At 52.4% G+C, this 15000-nt stretch overlaps 1 protein-coding gene across 1 annotated transcript in view; it reads right to left on the bottom strand.

Moving 5' to 3' along the window:
• Positions 1 to 15000, bottom strand: part of LOC133119031 (leucine-rich repeat-containing G-protein coupled receptor 5-like) — an 82930-nt gene that overhangs the window by 23516 nt on the left and 44414 nt on the right. The window contains exons 4-5 of the mRNA XM_061229411.1: positions 9453 to 9524; positions 4540 to 4611 (exon numbers count right to left, since the gene is read on the bottom strand). Of these exons, the coding sequence (XP_061085395.1) occupies positions 4540 to 4611; positions 9453 to 9524 (144 nt within the window). The remainder of the gene's footprint in view (positions 1 to 4539; positions 4612 to 9452; positions 9525 to 15000) is intronic.

Below are 15000 nucleotides of genomic sequence, written 5' to 3'. Positions count from 1 at the left end.
TTGTGTGTCACCTCAGCCCATGCTGTAGCAGCAGTGAGCGCCGTAGCCATGGCAGTAGCAGTAGCTGTAGCAGTTGCCGTAGCCGTAGCAGCAGAGTAGCCATAGCCATAGCCGTAGCAGTAGCCATAGCAGTAGCTGTAGCAGTAGGCGTAGCCATAGCCGTAGCCGTAGCCGCAGCCGTAGCAGCAGCGTGGCTGTAGCCGTAGCAGTAGCCGTAGTGGTAGCCGTAGCAGTAGCCGTAGCGGTAGCGGTAGTCGTAGCAGTAGCCGTAGCAGTACCCGTAGCCGTAGCTGTGGACCACACAGGACGCCGTCGGGAGCGCAGCCCCCTCAAGGTCCCCCAGCGTCAGCCGCCCGATTACGCGCTCACAACAGCAGCGCATCCAGACCTCCAGCCCACGCCGGCGACGCGGCCAAGCGGCCTGCTGGAATGAACCCAGCACAGATTACGAGGCCCCGGCCCTTCCTGACGGTTCCCGCAGCCCGTCGCCGGACGGACGTCTTCAGACGAGCAGGGAGGTCTGGGCATTCCTGCTCGGCATGGTAGCAATTTCCTCAATTTGCGCTGTTGACATTTGCTGCAGGGACAGGGCCGTCTGACGCGAGGCGCGGGCGGTGGGGGGGGGGGGGGGGGTGTTTTCGGGCTCCCGTCCGATGTGCGGACGTCAGCTTGGCTCTCGCCCCGGGCTGCGTGCGGCCGTCCCGCAGACAGGGAGCACCTGCACTCCGCACGTACGCAAAGCACCGCCACGTTACACTGCCTGGAGAGGGGGGCGAGAGCCGACCCCCACGGGTAGACCGGTGATTCATGTTTGGGGCCTCCAGTCGTTTTCCCTGCTGTGAGATCCAGCTACGCCTACGAAAATTGAGCCGGTCAAGCTGGGGGTGTGATGGTCGACCAGTTAGCTTGTGCTGGTAGCTTGTCTGAGCCGGTAGCTGGTCAAACGGCAACCGGCTGTTTCAAAACATAGCTTGAGCTGTTTTTGTGTTCAGCAGGGTGTAGTTGTAATAGAAAGAAGTAGTTTAGTCTTATATTTAGACATCTTATTTATATTGGGGTTTTCGTGTGAAAAGATTGCCAACTGAGTTGAGAGAGTTTCATTTCAAGATTTGCCACTTTCACTTGTCAAGAGGAAAAAAACGTTAAAAAAAATGAATATTTTCCTCTTGAAAGAAAACACATTCTTAAGTCTCATTACAAGACTCAAGCGCTTGTTAAGACTGACTTTATTGCAGTGCAGAACAGCCCTGGACTGTAAGACAGAGTGGAGGGCAGAGTGCGTGTGTGGCATGGCCAAAGGGGAGCCCTTGAATCTGATGAAGGTTGAGTCCTCTGCTCTCTGTGCTGGGGTGTTAGTGGGGCAGGCTCTGTGCTGGGGCGTTAGTGGGGCTCTGTGCTGGGGTGTTAGTGGGGCTCTGTGCTGGGGTGTTAGTGGGGCTCTGTGCTGGGGTGTTAGTGGGGCTCTGTGCTGGGGTGTTAGTGGGGCTCTGTGCTGGGGCGTTAGTGGGGCTCTGTGCTGGGGTGTTAGTGGGGCTCTGTGCTGGGGCGTTAGTGGGGCTCTGTGCTGGGGTGTTAGTGGGGCTCTGTGCTGGGGTGTTAGTGGGGCTCTGTGCTGGGGTGTTAGTGGGGCTCTGTGCTGGGGCGTTAGTGGGGCTCTGTGCTGGGGTGTTAGTGGGGCTCTGTGCTGGGGTGTTAGTGGGGCTCTGTGCTGGGGCGTTAGTGGGGCTCTGTGCTGGGGTGTTAGTGGGGCTCTGTGCTGGGGTGTTAGTGGGGCTCTGTGCTGGGGTGTTAGTGGGGCTCTGTGCTGGGGCGTTAGTGGGGCTCTGTGCTGGGGTGTTAGTGGGGCTCTGTGCTGGGGCGTTAGTGGGGCTCTGTGCTGGGGTGTTAGTGGTGTCTGTGCTGGGGTGTTAGTGGGGGTCTGTGCTGGGGTGTTAGTGGGGCTCTGTGCTGGGGTGTTAGTGGTGTCTGTGCTGGGGCGTTAGTGGGGGTCTGTGCTGGGGTGTTAGTGGGGCTCTGTGCTGGGGTGTTAGTGGGGCTCTGTGCTGGGGTGTTAGTGGTGTCTGTGCTGGGGCGTTAGTGGGGGTCTGTGCTGGGGTGTTAGTGGGGCTCTGTGCTGGGGTGTTAGTGGGGCTCTGTGCTGGGGTGTTAGTGGGGCTCTGTGCTGGGGTGTTAGTGGGGCTCTGTGCTGGGGTGTTAGTGGTGTCTGTGCTGGGGTGTTAGTGGGGCTCTGTGCTGGGGCGTTAGTGGTGTCTGTGCTGGGGTGTTAGTGGGGCTCTGTGCTGGGGTGTTAGTGGGGCTCTGTGCTGGGGTGTTAGTGGTGTCTGTGCTGGGGTGTTAGTGGGGCTCTGTGCTGGGGCGTTAGTGGGGCTCTGTGCTGGGGTGTTAGTGGGGCTCTGTGCTGGGGCGTTAGTGGGGCTCTGTGCTGGGGTGTTAGTGGTGTCTGTGCTGGGGTGTTAGTGGGGGTCTGTGCTGGGGTGTTAGTGGGGCTCTGTGCTGGGGTGTTAGTGGTGTCTGTGCTGGGGCGTTAGTGGGGGTCTGTGCTGGGGTGTTAGTGGGGCTCTGTGCTGGGGTGTTAGTGGGGCTCTGTGCTGGGGTGTTAGTGGTGTCTGTGCTGGGGCGTTAGTGGGGGTCTGTGCTGGGGTGTTAGTGGGGCTCTGTGCTGGGGTGTTAGTGGGGCTCTGTGCTGGGGTGTTAGTGGGGCTCTGTGCTGGGGTGTTAGTGGGGCTCTGTGCTGGGGTGTTAGTGGTGTCTGTGCTGGGGTGTTAGTGGGGCTCTGTGCTGGGGTGTTAGTGGGGCTCTGTGCTGGGGTGTTAGTGGGGCTCTGTGCTGGGGCGTTAGTGGTGTCTGTGCTGGGGTGTTAGTGGTGTCTGTGCTGGGGTGTTAGTGGGGCTCTGTGCTGGGGTGTTAGTGGGGCTCTGTGCTGGGGTGTTAGTGGGGCTCTGTGCTGGGGTGTTAGTGGGGCTCTGTGCTGGGGTGTTAGTGGGGCTCTGTGCTGGGGTGTTAGTGGGGCTCTGTGCTGGGGTGTTAGTGGGGCAGGCTCTCAGGTCAGTCAGCGCAGGGGCGACGCTGGGGGTGTGCGGACACGTTTCTGTCTCAATATGGAGGCCGTTTTCCCTTCAGGGGGATGGGGAGAGGCCAAGGCCACGGCAGAGACGTGCGGATGAGGAGACGCAGTCCGGCCTCCTCTCCCCGCCTCCTCTCTGCGCTCCGCAGGAGGACCAACACAAGCGCTCTGGGGCTCGGACTCCTGGCACTAAACCAGACCCGCGACGTCCCCGGCTTGTTTGCACTCTGGAAAACTCTGTTTTAGCAGAGAACGATCCAACTCAGCCCCTTTACTGGAAACCCTCTCCCACCGGCTGCGGACGCGCAAGCAGAAGTTTCCACCGAGGCGCAGCAACAAGCTGGGGCGAAGTGTCAATGCTTTCGATCGGTGTTTGAGCCAGCCGTTTGCTGTGCTTGGCTTCCATATCAAAAAATACACATCCTGGTGCGCGCGGACACAGTCGGTGAGTCCCGGCAATGGAGGGAAATAGCTCGGGATTAAAACGTGCATTTTTCAAGCTCTGTTGACGTTCGCGAGTAACTGAGGCGTTGTGTTTGGAAAGACACGTCGCTGGTGAATTTATAGAATGTAAAATCTCCGTGAACTGATCACCAGAAAAGGAGTGGTTTGGTTTTTGATTGACTGACAGCCATTTGAATTTTTTTTTTTTACTTTTTTCTTTCATTAGCTGGCAGGAGGAAAGTGAGAGTGGGGTCTCGTTAACATCAAAACGCATTACCTTCCCTGTGCTCCTGACGGCACCTCTGTTCCTGCTTTCACCCTAATTAACGGTCACCGGACACCACCCCTCTCCCCTCCTTCACGTTAAGGCCCTGTCCCACCCCCACCCCCCCTCCTCATTCATAGAGGGAGCATTTAGGAAACAAAGCACTCCCCTCCCACCCGCCCCCCCCAGCCAAAAAAAAAAAAAGAAACTGTCATGGCACTGAAGAAGCCCTGTACAGCGTTGAGTTTGAATGCGAAGCCACTACAATGGACGGTCTGTTCAACCCGACCTACCTAAGGACAGAGTGCATATGGAATAATGTGATCTTACTCCGATATTCTGCGTTTGAACAAAAACAGAGGGGGAGAGAGAGAAAGGGAGAGGGGGGAAGAGAGAGAGAGAGAGAGAGAGGACAGATTCCAGCCCGGCTCCACTGAAAGGCAATCTGCATTCAGCCTCCTTATCTCTCCTCCTCTTCTTTTTCCTCTCCCTCCATCAAAGGTAAGCTTTCTTTGGGGGCCAAATTGATTTGGACTCCATTTCCACCCCCCGCCCCCACTGCGGATCCCCACACCCCTCCCTTAATGAAAGGGCCGGGCACTTAGAGGGCCGTAGCTGATAAACGGGGGCGGGCGATTGTGATAGGCCCCCGTGGCTCGGGGATTCCTTTAGAGGGGGAGAGAAAGGACGGAGACAGCGGCTGTCGCGCTCTTTGTGCGCGGAGCTGAGAAGGGGGCCGGCGGGGTTCGGGTTTCAGCCGACTCACAGGGACTGCAGGTTCCGCAGGTTCTGCAGGGCCTCCCCGGGGACCTGGAGCAGCTGGTTGTTCTGCAGCATCCTGTACGGCAACACAGAGGAGACAAACGGCGCCGTTACCCTTCTGTACGGCAACATAAACAGGACCGTTACCATCCTGAACGGCAACACAGAGGAGACAAACGGCACCGTTACCATTCTGTACGGCAACACAGAGGAGACAAACGGCACCGTTACCATTCTGTACGGCAACACAGAGGAGACAGACAGCACCATTACCACTAAAATGTTACCCTTCTATACGGAAACACAGAGGAGACAAACAGCACCATTACCGCGAAAATGTTACCACTCTGTATGGCAACACAGAGGAGACAAACAGCGCTGTTGCCATCCTGTACAGCAACACAGAGGAGACAAACAACACATTAACGCTAAAGTGTTAACGTTCCGTACGGCAACTCGGAGGAGACAAACAGCACTGCGACTGCTAAAATGTTACCATCCACTACAGACCTTGGCAATGCTCTGATTCCTGGCCAACTGTGTTGTAATATCCCAGCCCTACATGTGTTTATATGTGTCTAAAAATGCAAGTGACAGCCACTAAAGCCCAATTGGAGTCCATAATATAGCTTCAGGTGTTCACTCAAATATAAGTCTTCCGATAGTTTCATGGACCAGCCTATTATGCAAGGCCTTCAACCTGAGATGCTCAGGGCATCCTGGGAGTTCCTGTTAGGGATGAAAACAACTGTCAGAAAGCACTCTCTGCTCTTATCCTCTATCGGACAGATTAGGCTTTTTGATCTTTTTAAACGTGGCCATCCTTTTAGAGTAGGTCCTGGAGCCTAAAATCACGTGTACTATGATGGGACATTCTGCCCAACGTTCTGTCTTTGTCTGCCAGAATGAAAACAACTGCTTAATGGTTTGCTTTTAGCGACAAAACATAAGGAGTGGAATACATTTTGATGTAATGCTCAGGCTATCCCAACAAAAAATGCAGCTCTTGCATAACACATATAGCAGGATTAAAAGCATTTTAGTGATAGGATTTCTGTTGTACACTTGGAAGAGATAACTGGCCTCTTTGAATCTGGGTCAGTTTAACAATTCATATGCAGTACTGTGCAGAAGTCTTAGGCACCCTAGACTTAATTATACATATAGTATAAAAGAACACATTTGAGATTTCCAAATATTCATTTTCCAAAAGATTTCATTTTACAGAGACATTTTTGCGCAGTACTGTACAATGTTCTCTTTGGGTACAAATGAGTACGCTTTCCAAGTGAAAAAGGGACAAATTAATGATTTTTTGCTGGCTAGGGGGGTACTTTATGCACCTATAGGGTACACCCCAACAACAAGCATTAGCGGCGGCCTGTAGCGTAGTGGTTAAGGTAAATGACTGGGACACACAAGGTCGGAGGTTCTAATCCCGGTGTAGCCACAATAAGATCCGCACAGCCGTTGGGCCCTTGAGCAAGGCCCTTAACCCCGCATTGCTCCAGGGGAGGATTGTCTCCTGCTTAGTCTAACACAGCAGCCGTGAGTTGGCAGGGAGAGGTGAAAACTTGACTACTATCATCGCCCGACAATCATTTTGACCACAGTATGCCCAAAGAGAGAGAGGGAGTGAGAGAGGAAACGAGAGGGGGATAGGTTGAGAGAGAGAGAGAGAGAGAGAGGGAGAGGTGCGTGGCCCTGGTTGTTTCCCCCGCAGTAACAGCGGTGTGGCCCACGGCCGTGTCATGGAGTTTCAGGGCCGGCTCAGTCTGACGCCAGGCAGAAGGGTAATGTACGGAGACACATCAGTGGAGTTGAGACTCCAGGCAGAAGGGTAATGTATGGAGACACATGAGTGGAGTTGAGACTCCAGGCAGAAGGGTAATGTATGGAGACACATGAGTGGAGTTGAGACGCGAGGCAGAAGGACACATCAGTGGAGTTGAGACGCCAGGCAGAAGGACACATCAGTGGAGTTGAGACGCCAGGCAGAAGGGTAATGTACGGAGACACATCAGTGGAGTTGAGACTCCAGGCAGAAGGGTAATGTATGGAGACACATCAGTGGAGTTGAGACTCCAGGCAGAAGGGTAATGTATGGAGACACATCAGTGGAGTTGAGACTCCAGGCAGAAGGGTAATGTACGGAGACACATCAGCGGCCCCATGCGTCGCCCTCATTACCCGGCCTCCTCTCCGTCCTCCGCTAATTGTTCGCCGAGTCCCTCGCTCCCCCTTTAATGTTTTGTTCTCCGGACAATCCGCCCGTCCGTTATTCTGTTCCAGCGTCTTTAGCGGTGCCTCGCGCCCCTGCGACTCCCTCGCAACGCAGCGAGAATGTCTCCGCCAATGAAGGCACTAAACCGCGAGGATTACATAAAATACGCAAAGGGAACATTCCGGATGAAAATCGCAGCGCATTTCAAAGGGAATGGTAAAACGGTTTATATGTTTGTAAGTGTACGTCTGAAGCATTTCTCTTCTCTTTTTCTTCCAAGAGCGAAGTATTTTCGAGTAGACATTTCCTTGTATATGTTGACCGAGCTGGAACCTGCAGCCGACACAACACATTCTTTTAATGAAAGAAATGTGATCCGGGGGGGGGGGTGTGGGATTGTAGTTTAGACGACGGAGCAGGATGGACTCTTGGAGCCAGTGCGCTGCAGACTCTGAACGGTGAACACAAACAAATAAAGATTTTGTGGCCAGACGTGTTTGGCTGTTTGTTGCACGCCCTTGATATGCACTCTTTTGTACGTCACTTTGGATAAAGGCATCCGCTGAGTGAAATGTAATGTATCGTGACTGTACTGCTGACCGCCACACCCAGAGACACAGTCGAGCTCTTCCTGGCGGCAGCGTATTGAGGACAGCAGGATTAAGCCGGTAATCTAACCGGGAAAATGTACTGTGAATGTATTTTCAACCGTATTTTGAAAATAATGTCGCTCTAAGTCTGACTGTGTGACAGACACACAGCAGAAACCAAAAGATAAGACAAGCATTTTAGTCTTATATTTAGACTTAACATTTTATTTCCATTTTGAGTTTTTTTTTTTGCTCTTTAACTTTTTTTGTAAGTTAAAAGTTTTACTCTTTCTGAAGTCTTACATTTCAGAATTTTCCAATGGGGTACCATTTAAATTAAAAATAAAATCAAGAAAAAAGTAACTTCCAATAAGCTTATATTTTTTACTTATTATAATAATTGTAAGTTTCATAGGCTTTTTTCTTTGCAGTCAATGAGGTGGGTTCTCACTTGCCGCACCCTCTGTCATGCACAAACCAAAGAGTGCAAAGTTCTCTCTGGAAACAATGATTTAAAAAAACAAAAAAACTAAAACTAGGAGTCCTAGTGGTGAAAACCGAAAGCACAGCCCAGTACAGGGGGTGGAAAGACACAGCAATGATTTCCACATGGATAACCTTGCGTATTGTGACAGACGACAAAACCGCCCGTAATTCCTCAATGGCCTTGTGGCTGCCCGTTCTCTTTGAAAGGTTATTTCACAGGGAATTGAGTTTTATACAGCACAATTTCTTCAACGTTTGTTTAGTACATCACAAACAGGTTTTTATTTACTTTTATGAGTTGCGGTACGGGAAAGCCAGATGTTTCTGCACGGGGGTAATAAATTAAAACATGCCTGTAGTCTTAACATGTGCGTTCGAGTACGGAACTGCAAGCGATTACTCTCCGTCGTTCGTATCAAAGAGGCTTCTTTATTAAAAATGCGGGGACTCCGGAGCAAACTGCGTATTCGTATTTTTTCACGCTAATCAAAGTCCTCGGTCATTTTGATGGAAGAGTCAACACCAGCCAATTCAAACCCCCCCCCCCCCCCCCGACAGTTCTTGATGAGCTCAGTCGATCTATGAAACCTAGAACACAATGTACACATTTCATACAGGACCCAGCAGCGTGAATGTGTCCCGGTTTAGTTTTAGACGTAGTTCGAAAATGAGAGGAAACAACCAGTTAAAGAGTTCACCGATACCCCCGAATCGGCACCTCAAACGTTCATTCCCAAGGTGTGCAGAAAAACGTCGGTTCTCGTTTTCCGACGTTGATTAAACCCAGCTCCCTGGTCTGACTGCCGGGTGGTTTGTACTGTCGGTGAAACTTGTGCACTTGTGCTCTCAGTAGATGTCTAATGAGCCCAGAAACCCGGCCTGGCAAACATCTGCTCATGCGGCGCTGTCCTTGAGCAGGTCCACTTAACACCATCACGGCGCTCAGTAAACAAACACAGGGTCCTCACCGTCTGGTTCTGACTGGGCCTGGACCCGTGAGTGTTGGGTCGGGTCACCCAGCGCAGGGCAAGGACGGCCTCTGCTCTTTGACCACATCCCATTATCCCCGCCGTCGAAATAAAGCCCTGCGATAATTTCGCTTTCCAGAACCATCCGTGAATGAAACTTCCCCCTTTTAACAGCAATTTCGGTTCAAAACGGACAACACTTTCCCAAAAGGGAGATTGAACTCATTGAACCATCTGCTAGGGCGGCCTGTAGCGTAGTGGTTAAGGTAAATGACTGGCATACACAAAGTCGGTGGTTCTAATCCCGGTGTAGCCACAATAACATCCGCACAGCCGTTGGGCCCTTGAGCAAGGCCCTTAACCCTGCATTGCTCCAGGGAAGGATTGTCTCCTGCTTAGTCTAATCAACTGTACGTCGCTCTGGATAATGCCAAATGGCAATAATGTAATGTAATGTAATGTAATCTCCATCCAAGGTTTATATATTTTTTCTTCCGTAGCTTTGACCCACGACCCCCAGAAGGCACCTTTAGCAAACGTGGAACAAACTAGCCTAACCGCCTCTCTCTCTCTCTCTCTCTCCCTGGCGTCGAGCGAGGCAGGGAAGAACGAGGTGGGGGAGGGGGGCAACAATGGAGGATATACTTACAGCACTTTGAGATTGAAAAGCCCAGAGAAAGCCCCTTTAGGGATGTGGGTCAGGTCGTTTCCTGCCAGACGCCTGCACAGGGGGAAGAAGAGAGAAGAAGAAGAGTAAAAAAAAAACATATTTTGTCATGTGGAGTTCATTTACCTGGGAGCTGAAGCAAATATGCCTTTATGAAAGGTGCCAGTAGATGTAGAAGAGAACCTTTCTACAGCTTTAATTTGTTTTTTCTGATCCATGGTATATAGATTGCATACAGGGAATATGTGTTTGAACAACATATATATCCCAAATCGCAGTCCAGGTGGGGCCAGTGCTGTTTTTTTTCCAGTATTTAATCAGTATATCCTGTTGTACACACGGGTCATAAGAACAGTAAATAGGGCTGGAACTAAATAAATAATGTAATGTCACATTGTAAAAGTATTCAAAAAAATAATTTCAATATTTACATGTGGATAGTGAGCTTTTAATTCAGAGATTACAGAACACGGGTAAATGTTCTGATGTTATGTTTCTTGAATATATATTTTTGAGGGACCCAGTACTTTTCCATGGAATAGCTTCAAATACAAATCCTCGTGAAATATTGCCTGGCAAAAGACAGGTGGCAACGGTTACAGCAAAAATCACTGCAACGTGGCGAAACTTTCGAGGGAAGTTTGTTTGCCCCCAAGGAGTGTTCACGTTGATACGCTGAATCTGAAATAACGATGTTGCCTGCAAGCGGGCAGGACGTTAGCATTAGCCTAGCTGTGCTCGCTGCAGTGGAGTGGTGTGCAAGGCGTTAGCATTAGCCTAGCTGTGCTTGCTGCAGTGGAGTGGTGTGCTGGGCGTTAGCATTAGCCTAGCTGTGCTCACTGCAGTGGAGTGGTGTGCAAGGCGTTAGCATTAGCCTAGCTGTGCTTGCTGCAGTGGAGTGGTGTGCTGGGCGTTAGCATTAGCCCAGCTGTGCTCGCTGCAGTGGAGTGGTGTGCAAGGCGTTAGCATTAGCCTAGCTGTGCTTGCTGCAGTGGAGTGGTGTGCTGGGCGTTAGCATTAGCCGAGCTGTGCTCGCTGCAGTGGAGTGGTGTGCAGGGCGTTAGCATTAGCCGAGCTGTGCTCGCTGCAGTGGAGTGGTGTGCTGGGCGTTAGCATTAGCCTAGCTGTGCTCGCTGCAGTGGAGTGGTGCACTGGACTGGATGGGGTACCGGACTTGGAGAACGGGGGGAAAGCGCTAGAAGGCACACTGCCAAAACCTCAGCTGCTTCGCCAAAAAAAACTCAAACAAGCTTCATCGCACACGTGAGGCTAACGCAACCAGCGACCGGTGCTGAGTTCAGAGGTACGCCCAGCAGCTAGCCCGCACAGAGCGAATGACCTCTACCTCTGCTTTAGCCAGGGGTGAAAGGTGGTGACGATGCCAGGGGCCCACAGCTTGGGGGGGCCCGGGGCTACAGAGGATCCGCAAAAATTCCATTAGGACGGGGGGGGGGGGGCCCAGAGCTATAGTCTTCCAGGGGGGGGGCCCCCCGAATTCCTCCCGGGCCTCAGTCTCCCACAGGACGGGGCCCCTGAGCGGGCCCTCCGGGGAGACAAGGGCCGCGCGGCGCTAAATTCTACGCCCCGGTGTGAACGGGGGACAGGGGGAGGCCGCCGATCCCCAAACCGCCGCGGTGTCCTCCGGCGCTCTGCCGGAGACGTGCCGTTTGTGGCACCTCGCTGCCGAATATCACCCGCCTGCAAACGGCCAGCGGGGCGGGGCGGGGCTCCAGGACCAGGGCCACTGCTGCTGTTACCCTGCGGGCTTGTTCATCCTGGCCATCGGAGGGAGGGGACTCTCGGTGTGAAGCTCTGGGTGTCTTTGGACAGGGGACGCTGCATTGAGCCTGATTTATACGTCTGTGTCGAATCTACACAGAGGCTACGGCGTAGCCTACGCGTAGCCGCGTTCGCTAAATGTAATGTAACAGAAATTCTTATTTTCCCAGCTTATTCCCAGATCTCTCACCAGTGGCCCGGCAGTCCTCTGCCTGAGGTCTCGGTAAAAGGGGGAGTAACAGTACTGCCACACAATGTGTCTTAATAAATCATCGCCAACAAGGTCTGTTTTATCGGGAGTACAATGACATCTTCCCAGCAGTAATAAAAAACACTTGGGACCCTACTTCACTCTGGGGTGTCCAGCGCTCTTGGCTCTGGTTCTGATTTGCACTTTGTTGCACGTCGCTCTGGATAAGAGCGTCCGCCAAATGACGAATGTAATATAATGTAAAGGAACGATTGTGCATGTCTGCAATATTGTGACGGGGGGATGGGATCTCTCACACATGCCGGGACACACAAGATACATTACATGCAGACGTCCCTTGAAAACGGCCCGCTTTACATAAACGTACAAAACTTTAATAAATACACTTTGATATAATTCAGCTGGAGCTGCACACGCGGATGGAGCGATCGGCGATCTCACACCGCCCAGATAACAGCAGTTTTGGCTGCAGACAGTGAGTTAATGTGTGGCTGTTCAAGCAGCCGCGGTGATGTCAGCGGTCAGGACAAAATGGCCGCCACGTGAGATCATCCCCAGTCGTGTCTGTAGGGCTTTAACACCGGACGATGTTTCAGACGCAGTAACGAGCCGACCGCAGGAAACGCGAGATGCGCATTCTCTGTTTGTTGTTTTTTTTCGGAAATGAGTAAATAAAGGAGGTTATTAGATCGTGTAATCAGCGGGGGCGACTGTCGAGACGGATCTGCCGAGTTTGATGAGGCGAGAAAGCGGTTCCATATGGGGGCGTGCATGCCTCCGCATTCAACACCTGAAACTTTATTAACGCCGCAGGTTGAAGAACGTGAGCGTCGTTGTGAACGGCTGCGTGCTGTACGTTCCAGCCGGCTCTCACCTGCTCTGTCATGTGAGCGTGTATGTATGAATATCCCACAGTCACGCTTTACAGGAAGGGTCGCAAACTGCCATTAACTCACCAAGTAATGATGGACAAATACATGAGTTCAGCATGAAATAAACGTTTCAGTTAATGAACTTTTAGTTCATGCATTTGTTAACAACTAACTGACAAACGTATTTCTTACATTATATTTATACAGTAGCAAACCATTGGATGCACTTATAATTAGTTCACCATTAACGTAATACATGAACTGACTTATTCATTCTAATATGAATTAGCAATAATGAATGTAGTTGCTAATTAATGACGTACAAATGCATTAACGGATTGACTTCTCAGTAGTAGTTAGTTAACAACTACATTAGTTCACGCCAATTCCTGGAGCCTTATTGTAAAGTGTTACACGTATTCCCCTCTCTGGTACGGCCGTGTTTTAACACTAAAGGAACTGGGCCGTCCTGTTTGCGGTGAGCTGCTGTGGAAAACAAGGGGGAATGTAGGACACCGCTCCACTTCAGCTGCCTGGAAGGAAACCAAATATTCCTCACCTCCCCATACCTCCCGGTCACCGCGCTCTCTCTCCCGCGCGGGCGTAATGTCAGGGGTCCCGGGGCGGGGGGCTTTATGTAACCGGGCCCCTCCCACAATGCACCGGGGCGCTATCCCACGAGCGGAGTCCCCGCCGACGGCCGACACGTCCGACGCGTCCGTCAAAAACAGCTGCCCGGCAACCGTCTCCACGGCGATTACTGGGCGACACCCCGAACGCCCCGGCCCGGCCGCGGAAAGAGAAATAAATAACAGCGCTCTTTTCCGTTCGCTACGCGCGTAAACATGCGCTTCAGTTACCCGCGCCGCGTTATTTACATAGTTTGGGCGCAGGAATGAGGCGTCTCGCTCCTCCACTCCGGCGTTAGGGACTCGGCGACCGCAGCTGATGCCGGGAGGCCTTGCGCCGCGCCGAACTCCCAGCCCGGAGCCGTACCCACGCCCCGCAGAGTCCCAGCACCCCCGTGCAGTGATGGGGACACTGTGCTGTAGGAGGGCACTTTCGGAATGAGACCTTAAACCGAGGTCCTGACTCACTGTGATCTTGACACTCTTTGCAAAGAAGGTTCCTGGCTAGATTCCCGACCCGGCTCACTCAACCTGCCACCTAATCGTCCCCTGATTTAATTGGCAGGAACACTGTTCTCTCCCTCTCCGCCTCAGCTGGTGCGCGGTGAGCGTTCTGGTGCCAAAATGGCTGCCGTTGCATCACACAGGTGAGTGCCCTCATCACTGTAAAGCGCTTTGAGTTGGCGGCTGGTGAGAAAGCTATTATTATCATTATTATTACAGGCATCCCGATCCAGGCCGGCACGTTTCGACGAAAAGCTACACAGCGCGCCAGCGCTGAAAAGACGTTATTGTGGAGTGTGAAAGCCCTACAGCACAGACAGTATCTCCCTTTAACAGAGATAGTGACACAAAGTCTGAGCCAAGACAAGCGCTGACAGCTCGCCCTGGAGCAGGGCCCAGACTTATCACACGCTATCGCCGAAGCCGGCGAGGAGTAATGTAAACATAAACCGTCTCGCCCGGCCTTCATCTGCCACCTCCTCCAGTTCCTATCTCCACCTGCAGGGGTCTAGGGTGTGTTGAAGCTCCGCTGGGCTGCTCTGCACTTAGCAGTTCTGTGTGTGTGTGTGTGTGTGAGTGTGTGTGTGTGAGTGTGTGTGTGTGTGTGTGTGTGTGAGTGTGGGTGTAGGTATGTGTGTGTGTGTGTGTGTGTGGGTGTGGGTGTGTGTGTGTGTGTGTGAGTGTGGGTGTAGGTGTGTGTGTGTGTGTGGGTGTGTGTGTGAGTGTGAGTGTGTATGAGCGTGTGCCAACTGGTGCGCTAGTTTGAAATGTTGATTGTACTCTTCAAGGGTTCTGAATTCCTGTATGTTTACACTAGGACTTGAAACTGTACTGTCCTCTCAGGTCCACTTTTGCACGTGTTCTTGTGCACTTTGTTGTACGTCGCTCTGGATAAGAGCGTCTGCTAAATGCCACATAATGTAATGTAATGTAATGTGAGTGTGTGTATGGGGGAGTGTGAGTGTGTGTGTGGGTGTGGGTGTGTGTATGTGTGTGTGCAGGAGTGTGTGTGTGTGTGGGTGTGAGTGTGTTTGAGCGGGTGTGTGTGTGCATATGTGTGCGTGGGGGAGTGTGTGTACGTGCGTGTGTGTGTGTGTACTCATCTCAGTATGAGAAGTAACTCAGCATGAGTCCAAACGCAGTCGACCGACAGAAAGCTGCTGTTAAATACTATGGATTCGGTTCCCTCCCCCCCCCCGCCCCACCTCCACTCCCCCAGAGAGGTGCATTAGTCCTGTTGCCACCTCCTCAGGATCCACCCCTGCAGGCCGTGATTACAGAGCGCCCCGCGTCCCAGCACAATGCCCCCCCCAGCCTTAACGTCCCGGCCTTCCGTTCCACCACTCCCACAAAGGGCGGGGCGGGGGGAGAATAAAGGCAGCCCGGTCTAATTTTAACACTTTTTAGTGCGTTTGGCTCCCTGCCCGTCAGGGGCACTGCGTTACACCCCACGCCGTGCAAGGGGTGCGGGGGCGGAGTCCCACGCCATAGTGCTTGCAGAAACACCAGCACCAAGGCCCCCCTGCCCACCCCCA

The sequence above is a fragment of the Conger conger genome, chromosome 19 (assembly GCF_963514075.1).
Source record: "Conger conger chromosome 19, fConCon1.1, whole genome shotgun sequence".
In the NCBI taxonomy this organism is placed as follows: Eukaryota; Metazoa; Chordata; class Actinopteri; order Anguilliformes; family Congridae; genus Conger; species Conger conger.
Note: the sequence above shows the minus strand (reverse complement) of the source record. Positions and strands in the feature narration are given on the sequence as shown.